Raw genomic sequence first — 17,661 nt, 5'->3', positions numbered from 1 at the left:
TCAATAGTAAAAACCCATGTCCCACTGAGACACATTCAGTTACATTGAGAAGGAAAAACAGCAGCCTGCCAGAAAGCATTTCTCTTCTTAAGTACAGGCACAAGTCACATGACCAGGGGCAGCTGGGAAATTGACAAAATGTCTAGCCCCATGTCAGATTTCAAAATTGAATATAAAAAAAAATCAGTTTGCTCTTTTGAGAAATGGATTTCAGTGCAGAATTCTGCTGGAGTAGCACAATTAACTGATGTGTTTTGAAAAAAACATGTTTTCCGATGACAGGATCCCTTTAATTTAAATTTTTTTCTGAAAGGTAGCGGAAGCCAGTGCAGGTATTGGCAGAGTGGCATGGCAGAGGAGGAGCGGTTGCTGAGGTGTATAAGCCTGGCGGCAGTGTTCATTATGGACTGGAGAGGTGACAGTCTCTGGCGGGGGAGGCCAATTAATAGAGAATTACAGAAGTCTAGACGTGATATGATGAGAGAGTGTAGATTTTATTCCTTTTGCGACAAACGCTCATTTGTCATGCACTTTTTGGTTTAAGCAATTGCTGCACTGTTGTCTTTCCTTTTCTGGCACCAAAGCACATATCGGCCACTTGCATTTTACTTATTGGTATCCTGGTTTTGTTCTGACATCACTTTAAATGTTTGAATTTTGAATGTTTGGTGTCTCCTAATGCATGTTAGGGGAACACTTATGCAGTGGAGCTCTGCTGGAGCTTGGGGCTCGGTCTTTTCCTTCACAAAGATGGTGCCCTAGTTCTCACAGTCTGAGGAATAAGCTTGAAACTTAAACAATGGATTTGGGTCCAGATTTCTCACAACTTTTGATTTCAGCCACAAAATTGAGCAGAATTTGAGTTTGTTTTTTATTTTATTTTAATGACAAGAACATCATACAATGTTCTTGTCATTAACTGATAGACCGCAATCATACAAAAGTTATGTCTAATGATACTTTCAAACAAAATGCACAGCTTTGGTACTTAACACCAATTCTAGATTTAGCATCTCTCGAATTATGCCCAAACCTATTTGACATTGGACACCCACAACAAAAAAAGTTTGAAATTAATATTGACTGGCAGAATAACTAAGTGATCTCGGATTACTGATGCTGAATAATCTAAGGAAAACAGATGAACTTCCCCTTCAATAAATCTTCTCTCCCTAGAGATTTGGGGGAAAGGAAACCCATTTGTGAAGAGCAGCAGCCACCCTGGCAGAGGAAATTGTCTGTATATAGGCAAGCTTTCTCTAGGTGACTGATTTAAATGGATTTGAGGTAACATAATACAACATTTATACACCGGCACTAAATGTATCTTGCCTCTGGAGGTCACTTAAAATAAAGTAGAAATCAGTTAGCAATTTCCTACTTTCCATCAGCCAATGACATTTAAATGCTTTTTGGTACTTTCCTCATGAAAACAACCATCCAGAAATAGGAGTGTAAACATTGACTAAGCACAATTTTCCCATGTCAGCATTACATTTATAATATTAAACAGAGAAATAACCCAAATGTTTTCACTCTTCATGCTGCTAAGAGTAAAGCACATCTAAAATAATAAAAAAAAATAGCAAAATCAGGGTTACCAAAAAATAAATTAGCAATAGTATCACTATTCTGATTTTTGTTCAGCATTATTTTGTTTCAAAATGTGACTAAAGTAAAGCCATACACATCATCCTGGCTGGAGAGATGGATACCATACAAAGGTCATACCCATACAATTGGAAGAAAGATTTGCGGGTTGTGTAATAAAAGGGGCAATAACCGAAAGCAATTAATTAGCTGGAAGCATTGACTGGTCACCTGTTTAAAAACAAACATCTTATTGGCTGCTATGGGTTACTGCTCCAGGGTAAACTTCATGCCTTTTGATACATTTGGAGGATATTTGATTAAAGTGTTTTAAAGGAATGAAAATGTAATGTACTGCACTGGTGAAACTGGTGTGTTTGCTCCAGAAACAGTACTATAGTTTATATAAACAAGCTGCTGTGTAGCCACGGGGGCAGCCATTGAAGCGCAGGATACACAGTAGAGAACAGATAAGTACTACTATAGTTTATATAAACAAGCTGCTGTGTAGCCATGGGGGCAGCCATTCAAGCACAGGATACACAGTAGATAACAGATAAGTACTACTATAGTTTATATAAACAAGCTGCTGTGTAGCCATGGGGGCACTCATTCAAGCACAGGATACACAGTAGATAGGTTCTGAAAAATCCCATTGTATACTACAAAGCTTATCCATTATCTGCAGTGTATCCTGTGCCTTTCTACTTTTTCAGCCTTAAAGGAATTGTTCAGTATAAAAATGAAAAAAACTGGGTAAATAGATGGGCTGTGCAAATTAAAAAAAAATTCTAATATAGTTAGTGAGCCAAAAATGTAATGTATAAAGGCTGGAGTGACTGGATGTGTAACATAATAGCCAGAACACTACTTCCTGCTTTTCAGCTCTCTTGGTTTACACTTACTGGTTACCAGGCAGTAACCAATCAGGGACTTGAGGGGGGCACATGGGTCATATCTGTTGCTTTTGAATCCGAGCTGAATGCGGAGGATGAATTGCAAACTCACTGAACAGAAATGTACCATGTGGCCCCCCTTCAAGTCGCTGACTAACTCAGTTATAGAGCTGAAAAGCAGGAAGTAATGTTCTGGCTATTATGTTACACATCCAGTCACTTCAGTCTTTATACATTACATTTTTGGCTAACTATATTAGAAAAAATTTTTATTCTGTACAGCCAGTTAAACAGTTTATATTTTTACTCTGAACAATTCCTTTAAGGCTGAAAAAGGAGAAAGGCATAGGATGCACTGCAGAGAACAGATAAGCTTTGTAGTATACAATGGGATTTTTCAGAACCTGTTTTCTACTGTGTATCCTGTGCTTGAATGACTGCCCCATGGCTACACAGCAGCTTGTTTATATAAACTATAGTAGTACTTATCTGTTTTCTACTGTGTATCCTGTGCTTGAATGGCTGCCCCCATGGCTACACAGCAGCTTGTTTATATAAACTATAGTACTGTTTTTGGAGCAACAGTACATTATATTTTCATTACTTTAAAAGATTTTCATTTTTTGGTGTTACTGTTCCTTTAAGTGCTAAACAAGGCACAAAAATTTGCAGTGGGAAACAGAGGTTGCTGATAAACACTGCATGATACTGCCAGATCGTCCCATGCGCTTGTTTATAGGTATGCTCCATGGGTTCTACAAGGAAAAATAGAAACTCTACGATCCAAAATGCTGTTCCACTGAGAAAAATATATTTTCATAGCTAAACGCTTATGTAGCTTTAGAACATCACATATAATTTGGAGAGAATATCAACACTCTTATCATAACCAAATTATCTATAAAGCACTTTCCTTATCCTAATACATACAATGTAGACCTTGCCTGTGTGCCCTGTTAAACAATAGATGTCAAAGGTTTGCAGCCACTAAAGTGATTGTTTCCTTTTCCTGTTTAACATACTTCCTGGGAAATTAAACTTAACCCCTTAAGCTATGTTTGCTGGAGAACTAACAATCCATATTTGATCCAAAAGGCTTAAGCTACAAATTGAAAATATGAATAGTTTTTTTTTTATAGAAAGAGTCTAAGGAGAGTATGATGTTAACAGTTCAAAAGAACCAAACATTTAAGTCATACCAGCTGTCAATTACAGCAGCCTGCAACAAATCAAAATGTAATTACACACCAGGAAAGATATAAATGTAGGGACCCATAGATTTAATGCTCCCCTATGGCTTTAAAAGTCTACACTTCCTTGTTGGTTGCTGGGCAAAAGTCCATGTATCTACTTTTGGTTATTAGTATAATGTGTACAGTGTATCACTGGACCAGAGACTGATGACAATTTCCTGCCACACTTCAGTATAGTGCTGGGCAGAGGGTGGGGCTTCCTTTTTTTGCTGCCACTCCAGGTGGGAGTGGATGCACTGGGAGACTGGCATTTAGGCCCCAGTATAGGGAAGGCGCCAAGGGTGGTGAGGCCCTTGGTGAAGTTGGGGATACAGGGACCCCATGAATGAGGCAGTCGGGACAGGGTAGTTCTCTGTAAAACACGTTATAGAAAAGTGAGGCAGATAGAACTAGTGAGCAAGAGCAGCCCCTGGCTCCAACTAGGGGGATAGCAAGGGGTAGTTCTCTCCTCAGGCAAGACTGGCCAGTAGTGTAGGGATCACAGCCAGATAGAGATTTAGGGTTAGCGATTTCCCTGATCCAACGTGTGGGGATCCAGGTCACGGTACAGTGATCGTGAGGATGCATCTATCCGTGTAGTTCATTATTTACACAGGGGTGTCACAAAGTGCCGGCTTTGAAATGATGTACCTGACATGTATGTGAATACCTCAGACTAGCAGTGATCCCCAACCAGTAGCTCGTGAGTAACATGTTGCTCTCCAACCCCTTGGATGTTGCTCCGAGTGGCCTCAAAGCAAGTGCTTATTTTTGAATTCCAGGCTTGGAGGCAAGTGTTGGTTGCATAAAAACCAGGTGTACTGCCAAACAGAGCCTCAGTGTAGGTTGACAGTCCACATAGGGGCTACCAAATGGCCAATCACAGCACTTATTTGGCACCCCAAGAACATTTATCATGCTTGTGTTGCTCCCCAACTCCTTTTATTTCTGAATGTTGCTCACAGGTTCAAAAGGCTGGGGATCCCTGCCTCAGAGGATTGTAAGTATCCAAACCCTGATTTAGGCTTTATGAGGAAAAAAGCCTGTTGCGGTTTGTTTTGTTCAAGAACCTTCTGGAGTCAAATTCTTTTGTTTAGTCACGCAGCACAAGTGAGGTGTAGTTGCACAACACTTAATAAAACAGAATTTTATCATATTAACACCCTGATAAATGTTATATTACAAACAAATAACCTTTGCATTGCAATACAGATCAATAACGAATGTGCAATATGTACAGAAATTCCACATAATCTGATGAAAAAGAGGCAAGTAGCGGAAAACCCCACATCATCTTTTGGGACAGGGGCAATAAAAGATTGGGATCTGCTTTTTTAGAGAAGTTGGGTCTGTCCAAAGTAAAGATGGGGAGGGGGATACACCACTCTGTGAAACACTGTGGGGGAGGGCAAAATTGCAATAATTTCAGAAAAAAATTTTAAATTACAAATATTTTACCATATACAGTTATCATTAAAGAGGTGGGTGATGTTTCAGTTAATTCTTGTATGTTACAAAATGTCTAATTCTAAGCAACTTTCCAGTTGGTCTTCATTTTTTCTTTTTTTTTTTTTTTTTATAGTTTTTGAATTATATGCCTTCTTCTGACTCTTTCCAGCTTTCAAATGGTGGTCACTGACCCCATCTAAAAACAAAAGCTCTGTAAGGCTACACATATATTGTCATTGCTACTTTGTATTACTCATCTTTCTATCCAGGCCCCTCCTATTCATATTCCAGTCTCTTATTCAAATTCCTAGCAACCAGATTGCTAAAATTGTAAACTGGAGAGCTACTGAATAAAAAGCTAAATAACGGAAAAAACACAAATAATAAAAAAATGAAAAAGTACTGCAAATTATCCCAGAATATCACTCTCTACATCATACTAAAAGTTGATTTAAAGGTGAACAACCCCTCTAATTGATTCAGATAAATCTATGTACAAAAGGGACATGGCACCAAGCAAATACTGGATGGCCATGATATTTGGGCCCTCAGGTGGCAATGCATTAACCACAGACACAATTCTGTACTGGAGATCACTAAACAGGTTAAGGAATACTTCCCAAAACAACACAGTTTGTCGCTGCATTCACAGACGCAAGCTTTACCATGCAAAGAAAAAATAAATATATAAACCACTGCTGTGGTCTGTTTTTTGGAAATCATGGATGCCGCATGTTCCATCTTAAAGAGAAGGAGCATCCAGCTTATCAGTGCACAGTTAAAAAGCCAGCATCTGTGATGGAATGAGGGTGCATTAGTGCACATGACTTGTGTTGCTTGCACATATGGGAAGGCACCATTACTGTTGAACGTTAAATACATGTTCCGGAGCAACATATGCTCCGATCTATAAGAATTTTTCAGGGAAGACACATGAATCTTAACATATGAATCTTAACATAGTAAAATAGATGATAAAGCTAAAGTATAACAATTTTTGGACACCAAGAGAACCAACTTCAAAAGGATAATTGTGTTAAGTAGTAAAAAACACTATGAGCATAGGACTGGGCAAACTGAGGCCATTAACCTTATTAAATATTAAATTAATTCCCATTGCAGCTAGTTTCAACTAGGGATGCACCAAATCTACTATTTTGGATTCGGCCAAACCCCTGAATTCTTCGTGAAAGATTTGTTCGAATATGGAACCAAATCCGCATGTGCAAATTAGGGGTGGGAAGGGAAAACATTTTTTACTTCCTTGGTTTGTTACAAAAAGTCATGCGATTTCCCTCCCGGTTCAGCCAGGCAGAAGGATTCGGCCGAATCCGAATCCTGCTGAAAAAGGCCGAATCCTGAACCGAATCCTGGATTCGGTGCATCCCTAGTTTCAACCTTGCACTAAGGGGACTCCATTAAAGACCAGGCAACTGCAATAGCTTGATGGCCCATTTTAATATACACTTAATTTGTACTAGTATTGTTCTTTGAAAAAATATGTTTTAGAGCATTTAAAGGGGTTGTTCTCCTTCAAACTAGTTAGATCACCAGAAATTACGACTTTTTCCAATTACTTTCTATTTACTATGTGTCCCTGTTTGTCTAATATTGAAGTGTAAAGTATCATTTTTAAAGCAGCTCTGGGAGGGAGGGGGGTCGCCGCCCCTGAAACCTGTTCTAAATTGATACATTTACATTGATACATTGTTATCTTTGTCCCTGCTGAGCAGAATCTCTGGGTTTCATTACAGGCAGCTGTTAGAATTGATAAAATAGTTGCTAATAAAGATCCTACTGAGAAATGTATCAACTACATGTTGCAAAATTGTAACTGTTTAGTCTGCGCCTGAATTACTGAGCTGTCAGACTGAAACTTAGATTTTGGGAAAACAGTAAAAAATAAATAATGAAAAGTAATTGAAAAAAGGCTTTATTTCTGGTGAACAATCTGAAAACAAGTGAACTGGAAAAAGTGTTTGGAAGGTGAACAACCCCTTTAAGGGGAATACTGTTCTAGAATGTCTGTGTATTTTTAAAAATAACTGTATATTCCTTTTTATATTTAGACCCTTCTCTAGTCTTCTTCTGGTTTACCATTCAACCCACTGCCTGGCTGCTAGGATAAATAGCAACACATTATTCTAGGCTGAAAGGATTAATTTTTTTAAAATGAAGATTTAGTGTCAACAGTGCCATACCATGCACATTGGTGGATTCCAAAATGAGAGCTTGGATGACGTCAGGGGTGCCCTGAACAAATGTCAGGGAGCAAAAGTGGTGCTTCAACCATACAGAGTGAAAACCACTGGTCTACATCATACCAAAAGTTCAGTTCGTAGTGAACTGACAATTTAAGGGTGCTTCTGTCCTCATAAAAAATGTATTTATGAACTGAAATACACAGGCTAAACATTGCAGTGGAAGTACAGGTTTGGGACCAGCGATCCAGAATGCTCAGGAGTGTTTTCCATATAAGGGATCTTTCCAAAATTTAGATCACCATACTTTAAATTTACTAATAAAAACATGTTTTTAAGATTAAATAAACCAAACAGAATTGCTTCGTCTCATAAGGATTCATTTTTATCTAAAGGTGGCCACAGATGTAACAATTATGTTCTTTCTTGGAAAATATCTTTCCAAGAAAGATCGTTTGTTTCAATGCAAGCATGTAGAGCTGAATCAGAGCCGGGCCAAGCGCCTGCCCGGCTGCTACGCCGGCTAGTGGCGCGATTCTGCGCATGCGCAAAAAGACGCTTCAGCACATAGATGCGTCAGCGCATAGACGCTTCTGCGCATGCGTGAATCGACGCATGCGTTCACGTACTCGCACAGATGGGCGGTCGGCAGAGAAGGGACCCGACTAGGGGTAGGAGTAAAGTACGTGCCTGGCGCCCCTCCACCTTTGCGCCCTAGGCACGTGCCTACTCTGCCTACCCCAAGTTCCGGCCCTAAGCTGAATCGTCAGATATACAGGTAGAAACAATAGAATTCTACCTGTATCTGGCGATTCAGCACTAACAATGGCATATGTTTGGGTGCTTTCAAAGGCATCCGATCAAAATTCTCCAGCCAGCCCAATCGACAAGCCAACCCATATCCAAGTCTTCTGCGATATCGGTCGGCTCTTTTCCCATTATTCACGCACCGAATATCGTACGGAAATTTGTTAGGTCTGATATGATCTGTCGTCTATGGCCACCTTCAGTTGGGGTCAACTACAAGGTCGTTTTCATATGAGAAAATTAAATCAAACTGAATTACTTGATTAAAATGGAGATTATGGGACATGGCCTTCCCATAATTCGTAATTTTCTAGATAACGCGTTTCTGGATAACAGATCCCATACCTGTAATAAAAACCTGAAACCCTACAGCCTTTTAGAACAACTGTAATTTATATAAAAAAATTTAAAAACTGCATTTCAGGTTAAGCCTCACTTCTGCAACGTGCCAACACAATATAGTGTTCTAAAAGCTTTCCATTCAACAGCTCTATCCATTCCCATAGACATCTAGTGGTTTCTAGGTTGTTTCAGATACCATTACAATTTGCTTTGGGATATACACTTCAAAATTGGTAGGCACAAGTCAGCCCGTGTGTGAGTGGTGTATCCCTCGAACATTATCACTGTGTCAGTGTGCTCAGAATTTAAGAAACAGTTACACCACACTGTGATACAATAAGGAAGGGAATACATGGAAAATGCATTACATAATCTGACGGTCCTTTTTTAATCTGCTGTTGCAAGAAAAACCACAGTAAGAATATACATTTTATTAACAAGTCAAACAAAAGATGTGTAAATATATCCAAGCTGGAAGTACAGCATCACGGCAGTAAGCTGCTCTGTGGATAAGTCTTCTTGGGAATGACAAGACTGAACATTGCCCATAGAAGGTTATGTTATAAACAGTGAAACACAGAATTTGACAAGAGATACAGACCAGTTGGCCAGTCAAGTTATAGGTTTCTTAATGTAACTCACATATTTATATATGTAGGGACACTACAGGCTTTAAAAAATATTTGAAAGAAAAAAAAAATACAGACTGAGACTGCACTTGAGCAGTTAACGTTCATTACTATTTTGGGAAATATTACTTTTCTCTATCAAGTGGCTGGTAGCCAATGGGTTAATCACCTATGAAAGCTTAGCCTCAAAAGCCTATGCTCAACAAGGATACAGTATAGGAAAAAGGGTGGATAGCAGAAGTAACCAGCTAGATAAACTGGTAGCTATGCGTGTTATCTTGCAATCTTGCTTTGCTCAGTCCCTTCAAAGTTACATTTATTCATTTGTATTCACCTGTATGGCAGGGACTTTGTTAAATTGTTTTTCTTTTGAAGTTAAAATCCTGCTTATTACTACAGAATGTGTTCATCTTCTAGCTGGAAGGATCAGAAAGATGCTCATTGTCCTGGCTATGGAGTCCAAAAAGCAGCATTAGAGAGTACAAGGATTTTTAGCTTGCAAGCTGAAAGGTTAAAGTATGGGTATTCAACTCCATCACTGGCCAAGACCTCCAAGAACTCATTGATCCAGAATGCTTCATCTGTTCAGCCCAAAACATGTTGGGACATTCAATAACCCAGTAAATAAGTTTAACCCACCATATATTCAGCTAAAAGAGCATGGGGGGCAAGGGTCACACAACACTCATGGATCATGAAAAATGTGACTAAGGGGCAAATTTACTTAAGGGCAAAATGACTAACGCTGGTGAAAATTTGCCAGCGTGACGTCATTTTGGAACTTAACCGATTTAACGGGCGCAGGCATAACTTCGATAGCGAAAGAGACTGACGCTTTTGCTCATTCACACTCAATCGCCAGGCGAAGTTGCGCGATGGTGAAGGGACGTAACTGCGCAAATTCACTAAGATGTGGATTTTACAGAACGTTAGCTCTTGCGCCAGACTTCACCATCTCAGACCAGGCGAAGTGCAATAGAGTAGATAGGAGTTCCTCAAAATTTAGTTGAAATTTTTTTAGGGGGTAGCCCGCTTCCCCCCTACATTTCCTAACATATGGCACATAAACTATACACTGGACTCGTGTGTAGGGCAATATAACAACTTTATTTTATTTTATTAAGGTTTCCCAGGCTTGTGCAGTATAATGTATTGGTTGCAACATATATGTCCATTCAACTTTAACTTCCCACCGTATGCAAATTAACCAACTTTATCGCAACTTCGCTCTGCTTGCCAAATGAACGCGAGCGCAACTTCGCTCTGCTTGCCAAATTAACGCTAGCGCAACTTCGCATGTTAGTGAATTAAGTGTTGTATGAGCGAATTTTCGCCTGGCAAAGTGTTGCGCTGCCTGCGAAGCCGTCGCTGGGGAATGTTCGGCACTTAGTAAATTTGCCCCTAAGAATTAGCTAAAACTGAAACCATCAGCCTTCTTTGTGGGAAGAATAGTAGTCTTAAAGGGATACTGTCATGGGAAAAATTTTTTTTTCAAAATGAATCATTTAATAGTGTTGCTCCAGCAGAATTCTGCACTGAAATCCATTTCTCAAAAGAGCAAACAGATTTTTTTATATTCAATTTTGAAATCTGACATGGGGCTAGACATTTTGTCAATTTCCCAGCTGCCCCAAGTCATGTGACTTGTGCTCTGATAAACTTCAATCACTCTTTACTGCTGTACTGCAAGTTGGAGTGATATCACCCCTCCCTTTTCTCCCCAGCAGTCAAACAAAAGAACAATGGGAAGGTAACCAGATAACAGCTCCCTAACACAAGATAACAGCTGCCTGGTAGATCTAAGAACAACACTCAATAGTAAAAACCCATGTCCCACTGAGACACATTCAGTTACATTGAGAAGGAAAAACAGCAGCCTGCCAGAAAGCATTTCTCTCCTAACGTGCAGGCACAAGTCACATGACCAGGGGCAGCTGGGAAATTGACAAAATGTCTAGCCCCATGTCAGATTTCAAAATTGAATATAAAAAAATCTGTTTGCAAGTTTGAGAAATGGATTAAAGTGCAGGATTTTGCTGGAGCAGCACTATTAACTGATTCATTTTGAAAAAAAATTTTTTTCCCATGACAGTATCCCTTTAAGGAAGAAGGAAACCTAGTCGGCGCAAAACCCCTCCCCCCACCCGTGTGTTTCCCACCCTCCCTCCTCCCCCCTGGCCTACCCGTCCCGCTGGGCAAATGCCCCTAAATTGTTACTTACCCTTCTGCGCAGGTCGAGTCCAGGGAGTTCACCGACGACATCTTCTTCCACGCGATCTTCTTCCTGCTGTGAACGGCCTTTTGGCGCATGCGCAGTAGGATCATTTCGCCGGTACGGATCTACTGCGCATGCGACAAAAGACACAAAGTACTTTTGGCGCATGTGCAGTAGATCGTACCGGGAAATACTCCTACTGCGCATGCGCCGGTCAAAGTAGGCAGAAGATCGCGTGGAAGAAGATGTCGTCGGTGAACTCCCTGGACAGGACCTGCGCAGAAGGGTAAGTAACAAGTTAGGGGCCTTTGGCCAGCGGAACGGGTAGGCCAGGGGGGAGGAAGGAGGGTGGGCAACAAAGGGGAGGGGGGTGGGGGGTTTGCGCCGACTAGGTTTCCTTCCCCTTTAACACAATGGAAACAGTAACTGTTCTTCACTGTGTGCTGTTAGATCAGATTTGAGTATCTGTAGTTCAGCAACACCACAGGGGAAAAAAAGTCTTTTTTTTTTTTAATTTGGTTTACATACAGCAACCAGAATGTTTTAAGGTGATAATCATCTGCACAGAGAACATATACCTACAGGATATATACTTTTTTCCCAGATTACATGCCGTACAACTGGTTACAGTGACCGAATCACTAATGCAAAATTGACTCTTTGAATAAAGTCTGTTAAATTTGATACAGTGCCTGAAAGGAAACAACTTTAAAAGAAGACAGGGTCATTATTGATACATTATTAACTTTTAAACAATACATTATTAACTTCTAAACAATGTGCTGTCTCAGGCCAGGTGGCTTGAATTGACATTTAATGGCAGCTATGTTAATACAACTAAACAGTACACTTTCCCATTTTCCAAACAATAAGGATACACTTGAAGGGTGCCTACATTGAATTTTTAGGCCAAATAGGGTAATATGTGGAGCAAATGCTTATTCTCTAACTGGGCAATCCTGTGACAAGGTGACTTTCAGGAAATCTTTGGATTTACCAATGAGCTAATCTCTCAGCTTCAGCTGCCCAGTGCTATAAAGTCACATAACATTAACGGGCAGATTTATCAAAGGTCGAAGTGAATTTTCGATTTTAAAAACTTCGAATTTCGAAGTTATTTTTGGGTACTTCAAACATTGAATAGGCCAAATTCGACTCGAATTGAAAAACCTTCGAAAATTCGACCACTCGAAAATCGAAGTACTATCTCTTTAAAAAACTTCGACAATCCGCCACCTTAAACCTGCCGAATCGCTGTTTAGCCTATGGGGGAGCTCCTAGAACCTATCTGAGGCTTTTGGGAAAGTTTTGAGAAGTTTTTTTTTTAAAAAAAATCCTTTGATTCGAAGGGTTAAATCGTTCGATTGTACAATTTTACTTCGATCGAATACGGAGGTTTTCACTGGAAAAATTACTTCGACGATTGAAGTACTCAAATTCAATGGTCGAATTTCGAAGTTTTTTTTACTTCGAAATTTGATCCTTGATAAATATGCCCCTAAGGGTTTGGAATCTGATCGACAGAATTTAGTAATTTCCGAATCCTGCAAAACACCCTGTGGTTCTGACAAATCCTAAAAGCATTCTGGATTTAGTGCTTTATTAAAGAACTATAATGTAAAAAAAATATATGGCTAAAAATTTAGTATTTTCCTTAATTGAATGTCCCTGCTCATATTTTCATCAACTCTATAACAGGAATGATTGAGGCCTTCTGAATTGTCCACAGGAGCTCCCTATCTTTGATTTATTAGGCCAAAGTATTATACATGTCCTACTGCACTTAATAAAATCAGTGTATTTAGAGGTGGGAATTCATTTCATTAAGTAGTTTTATGCACATCAGATAAGGGTCTCAGCAGTCAGCTTCTTCGTTCATGGCGTATTCTTAGCCATATAAACAGGAAGTAAAAATTTCCTGCTTTCAGCTTGTTTTTGGCAGAAGAGGATTCTAACAGAGTTTGCCACATGCAGGATCCACATCGATCAGGCTCAAAAATGTTTACCCACTTACTATTTAAAATTCACAGTCAGTTTGTTCTTCAATAAGGAACATACATTAACAAGTCATCCTACTTTTAGCCCCATATATATTTTCAACTATAATAGTGAGTTGCAGATCTAAATATAAATTATGCAGGCGCCTGTAGTAGATATATATTTTTAATTTTTTTTTTAATACGCACACCAACATGCAAGTATGCAAAGTATCTGGATTCAAAGGGTTTGAAGTTCATTACTTTAGAGCATTTAGAAATGCAATAGTGTGGACAGTAACCTCTTTTGCTCTTTCGGTCCTCTGTACTGCTTTTGTCTATAATGAAGGTCAAACCCTTCAGAGAAGATCATATATTCAGGGTTTGTACTGCATCGTCTGGCAGGAGAGAGCTGCAGAAACATTGCTGTAATACACTCGTATAGCAATATGCAGATGTTTCCAGCACAGGGCATTAAACTTTAAAGGAGAACTAAAGCGTAACTAAAGAAGTAGCTAGAAATGTTGTACATTATGTTTTGGGCTTCTGTACCAACCCGAGGCAACCACAGTCCTTTAGCAGGGAATATCTGTCTCTCCAAAGATGCCCCAGTAGCTCCACATCTTTTTTTTTTCTGCTGATTCACTGCGCATGCTCTGTGCTGCTGTCACTTACTGAGCTTAGGGACCCACTCATAATATACAGTACACATAGAATAGAAATGTCACAATATAAGGCTTATTAGTGATTAATACGACATTGCAGCACAGAAACCAGTGCAATTAGCATCAGAATTTAATAATCAGCCCTGTAGCATTGGCTTATATTAAATTTGCTTGATAATTTGTGACAACCCCTAAACTTAGCTTCTCAACAGCCAATCAGAGCCCACTGAGCATGTGAGTGTCACAGACACTTTCCAAGATGGTGACCCCCTGTGACAAGTTTGAAGTCCTGGATCATTGCTGCTATTGACAAGCTGAAACTTTAGGCTGGTGTAATAAGTTCTGTATATAAAATATGGTATATTTAGCCCTATTCATTTGAAGGGTTTAGTTCTCCTTTAAGTCACACAGATCAGCTGTAGGAAACACGTCTGTATAGCACAAGTGATGCTGTTAGCAACTCACATGCATTCCACAAGGATGTTCGCTAGGATGGGCAGGAAGAGGAACAAGAAAGAGTTCAAGTGATCCTTAATTCAATGATATACCTGAGATCAGTTTAACTTCATCAGAATATTCCTATATATTATTCAGTCATGCCGTGCACACAGCCTGTGCTACATAAACATAGAGATTCTGAATTTAGTGACATTTTACAATCAGCAGTCACAACAGATTTCTTGCAATCGTCTATGAGCCTTACTAGTTTTGACAGCGTGTTTAACATACTGGACACAATGTTTCCCTTGAAACCAAATGAATAAATATTAGCCTACCGGTTTAAGCGACATTGGTTGAAAGCAATCATTCAAACGAAAAACCTTTATCTGTCTGGATGGCACCACTGATGGAGACGCTACCCAACACACCAATTAATATTTTGGCCATATCTGGCAGTTCACTTTTGATTGATGTATTCCCTACCAAAGTTCACATTAATACCCCACAAATGCATGCTAGCATTACAGAGATAAGAAAAGCTGAAGGACTTATCTCCTCTGCCAAGACATCCGCACAGATACATATGTACATTACCCTGATTACATGCAGGATTTAAAACCAATAATCTCATTAACAGATAAAAACTGGTTTGTCCATTCCCTGCCTTTTATGGAGACTGGTGTTTATGGAGGCTTAAGTCACTGGGAGAGTAAAAGAATATTTGCCCAATTCCTAAACTTGGGACCCTGAGCCATCCCATTCATATTTGTAGTTGACAGGTTGGTTTGCCCAATGGTTCTGCAATAGATGGATTAAATTGCCTGGCTGAGAGAGTGGAGACAAAAGCATTGGTTTCATCAACGATTACAGCCTTAATATAACATGCCCAGCCTTTGGCCCTACAGCTGTTGCTGAATGGGAACCCTCCTCTCCCCAGTTAAAGGAGAACTAAACCTAAAAGGACCAGTAACAGCGATTTTTTTTATGCTACAAAAAAAAAAAAAAAAAGACACCAACTTTAAAGTCTAAGTCTTTATTAAGAAATAACTTAATGAAACTCCGCTTGCGCTACTCTTCAGAAAAGCTATCAGCAATCCATCGTGCGCCGCTCCATTTCTCCTCCCCGCCTTCCTTATAGGATAGCCAGGGAGGAGAAATCGAGCGCCGCATGATGGATTGTTGCCCGTCGCCGTTTCTGAAGCGGAGCGCAAGCGGAGTTCGGTAAGTCATTTCTTAATAAAGACTTTAAAGTTTAATATGGGTCAACGTCTTTTTTTTGTAGCATATTAACACATTTTTTTAGAACATTTTTGTTGTTACTGATCCTTTAACTAAAGAAATAGGCTAGAAATGTTGTACATTATGTTTTGGGCTTTTGTACCACAGCCCTTTAGCATTAAAGATTTGTGTCTCCAAAGATGCCCCAGTAGCTCCCCATCTTCTTTTCTGCTGATTCACTGCACATGCTCTGTGCTGCTGTCACTTACTGAGCTTAGGGACCCACTCACAATATACAGTACACATAGAATAGAAATGTCACAATATAAGGCTGATTAGTAATTAATACAGATAATTACTACATGGCAGCACAGAAACCAGTGCAATTAGCATCAGAATTTAATAATCAGCAAACCTGTAGCATCAGCTTATATTTCAGGGGAAGCTCATTTTCTGCTGGATAATTAGTGACGAGCCCTAAGCTTAGCTTCTCAACAGCCAATCAGAGCCCACTGAGCATGTGAGTGTCACAGACACTTTCCAAGATGGTGACCCCCTGTGACAAGTTTGAAGTCCTGGATCATTGCTGCTATTGACAAGCTGAAACTTTAGCCTCGTGCAATAAGTTCACTATATAAAATATGCCATTTTTAACCATATTCAGTGTTAGGGTTTAGTCCTGGGAGCTGTAGTGCAACAAATTCTGGCTACAGATGAATGTTTATCCAAACCCACACACTTGCATAGGTAACAACAACAACTGAAGATGCCCCTGGGATACACTAGAACCAGTTTGCCAGATGGATATTGCCTTAATACTAATACAATGTATAAAATGCTTGCATGCAATTGGTCACCTTTAAACCAGTGTCTGCATGGCCCAATAAGCCCAAATGATGATGATGATGATGACACTCACCCCATTCCAGAAACTCGCTGACATACTTGTCCCTGCGGAGAGTGGAAGTGGAGCACTCGGTATAGAGACACAGGAGCACGTCCAGCAATGTCTCCACACTGAGGGCCGCCTCGTTCTTTTGGGGCCCATCCAAGAGCAGCTGCTCCAGCTTCTTCAGTCTCACTTTAGCCGACATGTTGCCCGACTAGCAGACTAGCTAAACTGAGCACGTGATGTTAATGATAGTGAAGGCGTTACACTGCAGGCTCAGGGGCCCGGTTGGTCCATGAACACGGGACGAGCCCCTCACCCAGCCCGGGCTTTGCTGTGTCTCTTTCTCTTTCAGTAACAAGTCAATTAGCCGCTCGCTGCTCCTTCAGACCATAACCGGCGGACATCATGGCCGCTCCCACTCCCTGCTTTCTTAAACGCTCTAATTCTCTCTTCCTCGGGATCACGGAGCTGAACCGGGAGACGAAGCCCTTCCCACCGGAAAGGGAAGGAATGTCCCGACTGACGTCAGAACAATGCTGGAAGAGCCCTCTTCCGGCCAGTGAGCGGCGCTGCATATCCTTAGGGAATAAAGCCTTTCACTGGTGGTGTACGGGCAGCAGATGGGACAAACTTCATCATTTCTCCTCGTCCGTACGGGCAGCGGATGGGACAAACTTTATCATTTCTCCTCGTCCACACCCGGAGGCTTTGTAGTATTTGTGCCAGACTGAAATTACATCCCTACCAGGTCTGGACTGGGTCTGGGAGTCAATAAAGGCTCTGGCATTCCAAGTACAGAGAGGCCTACTCAGCTCCAGGTCCGGACTGAGAATTAAAATAGGCCCTGGCATTTCAGGTACACAGAGGCCCACCAGCCCACTAAATACTGACTTTCTATGGGACTTTATAGCAGCCCCTTTGGCATTTGCCAGAACCTACTGATTGCCAGTCCGGGCTGGCTCCCAACTGTCCTCTCTTTTGACAGCTCAACCCGCAGTCCCTCATTTGTACTGCACAAAACAAAAACTGTGACACTGTGTTAGACAGTAGCAAAACTAAGAAATAAAAAAAACAAAAAAAAACAAATACAGAAAGTATTGTAGAAGTG

The 17,661-nt window shown here is 40.3% G+C and overlaps 1 protein-coding gene across 7 annotated transcripts in view; it reads right to left on the bottom strand.

Moving 5' to 3' along the window:
* The window catches only part of LOC108699771 (serine/threonine-protein kinase MRCK beta-like), a 93,899-nt gene extending 76,758 nt beyond the window's left edge, over positions 1-17,141 (bottom strand). For 2 of the 7 annotated variants that reach the window (XM_041575004.1, XM_041575005.1), the window contains exon 1: positions 16,581-17,141. In XM_041575004.1, the coding sequence (XP_041430938.1) occupies positions 16,581-16,755 (175 nt within the window). In that variant the 5' untranslated portion in view covers positions 16,756-17,141. The remainder of the gene's footprint in view (positions 1-16,580) is intronic. The other 5 variants (XM_041575009.1, XM_041575010.1, XM_041575008.1 and 2 more) reach the window with 3 other exon arrangements.
* Between the last annotated feature and the right edge of the window lie 520 nt (positions 17,142-17,661).

This window comes from Xenopus laevis, chromosome 8S (genome assembly GCF_017654675.1).
Source record: "Xenopus laevis strain J_2021 chromosome 8S, Xenopus_laevis_v10.1, whole genome shotgun sequence".
NCBI classification, from domain to species: Eukaryota; Metazoa; Chordata; class Amphibia; order Anura; family Pipidae; genus Xenopus; species Xenopus laevis.
The sequence above is the reverse complement of the archived record's forward strand: the minus strand, read 5'-3'. Positions and strand labels throughout refer to the sequence as shown.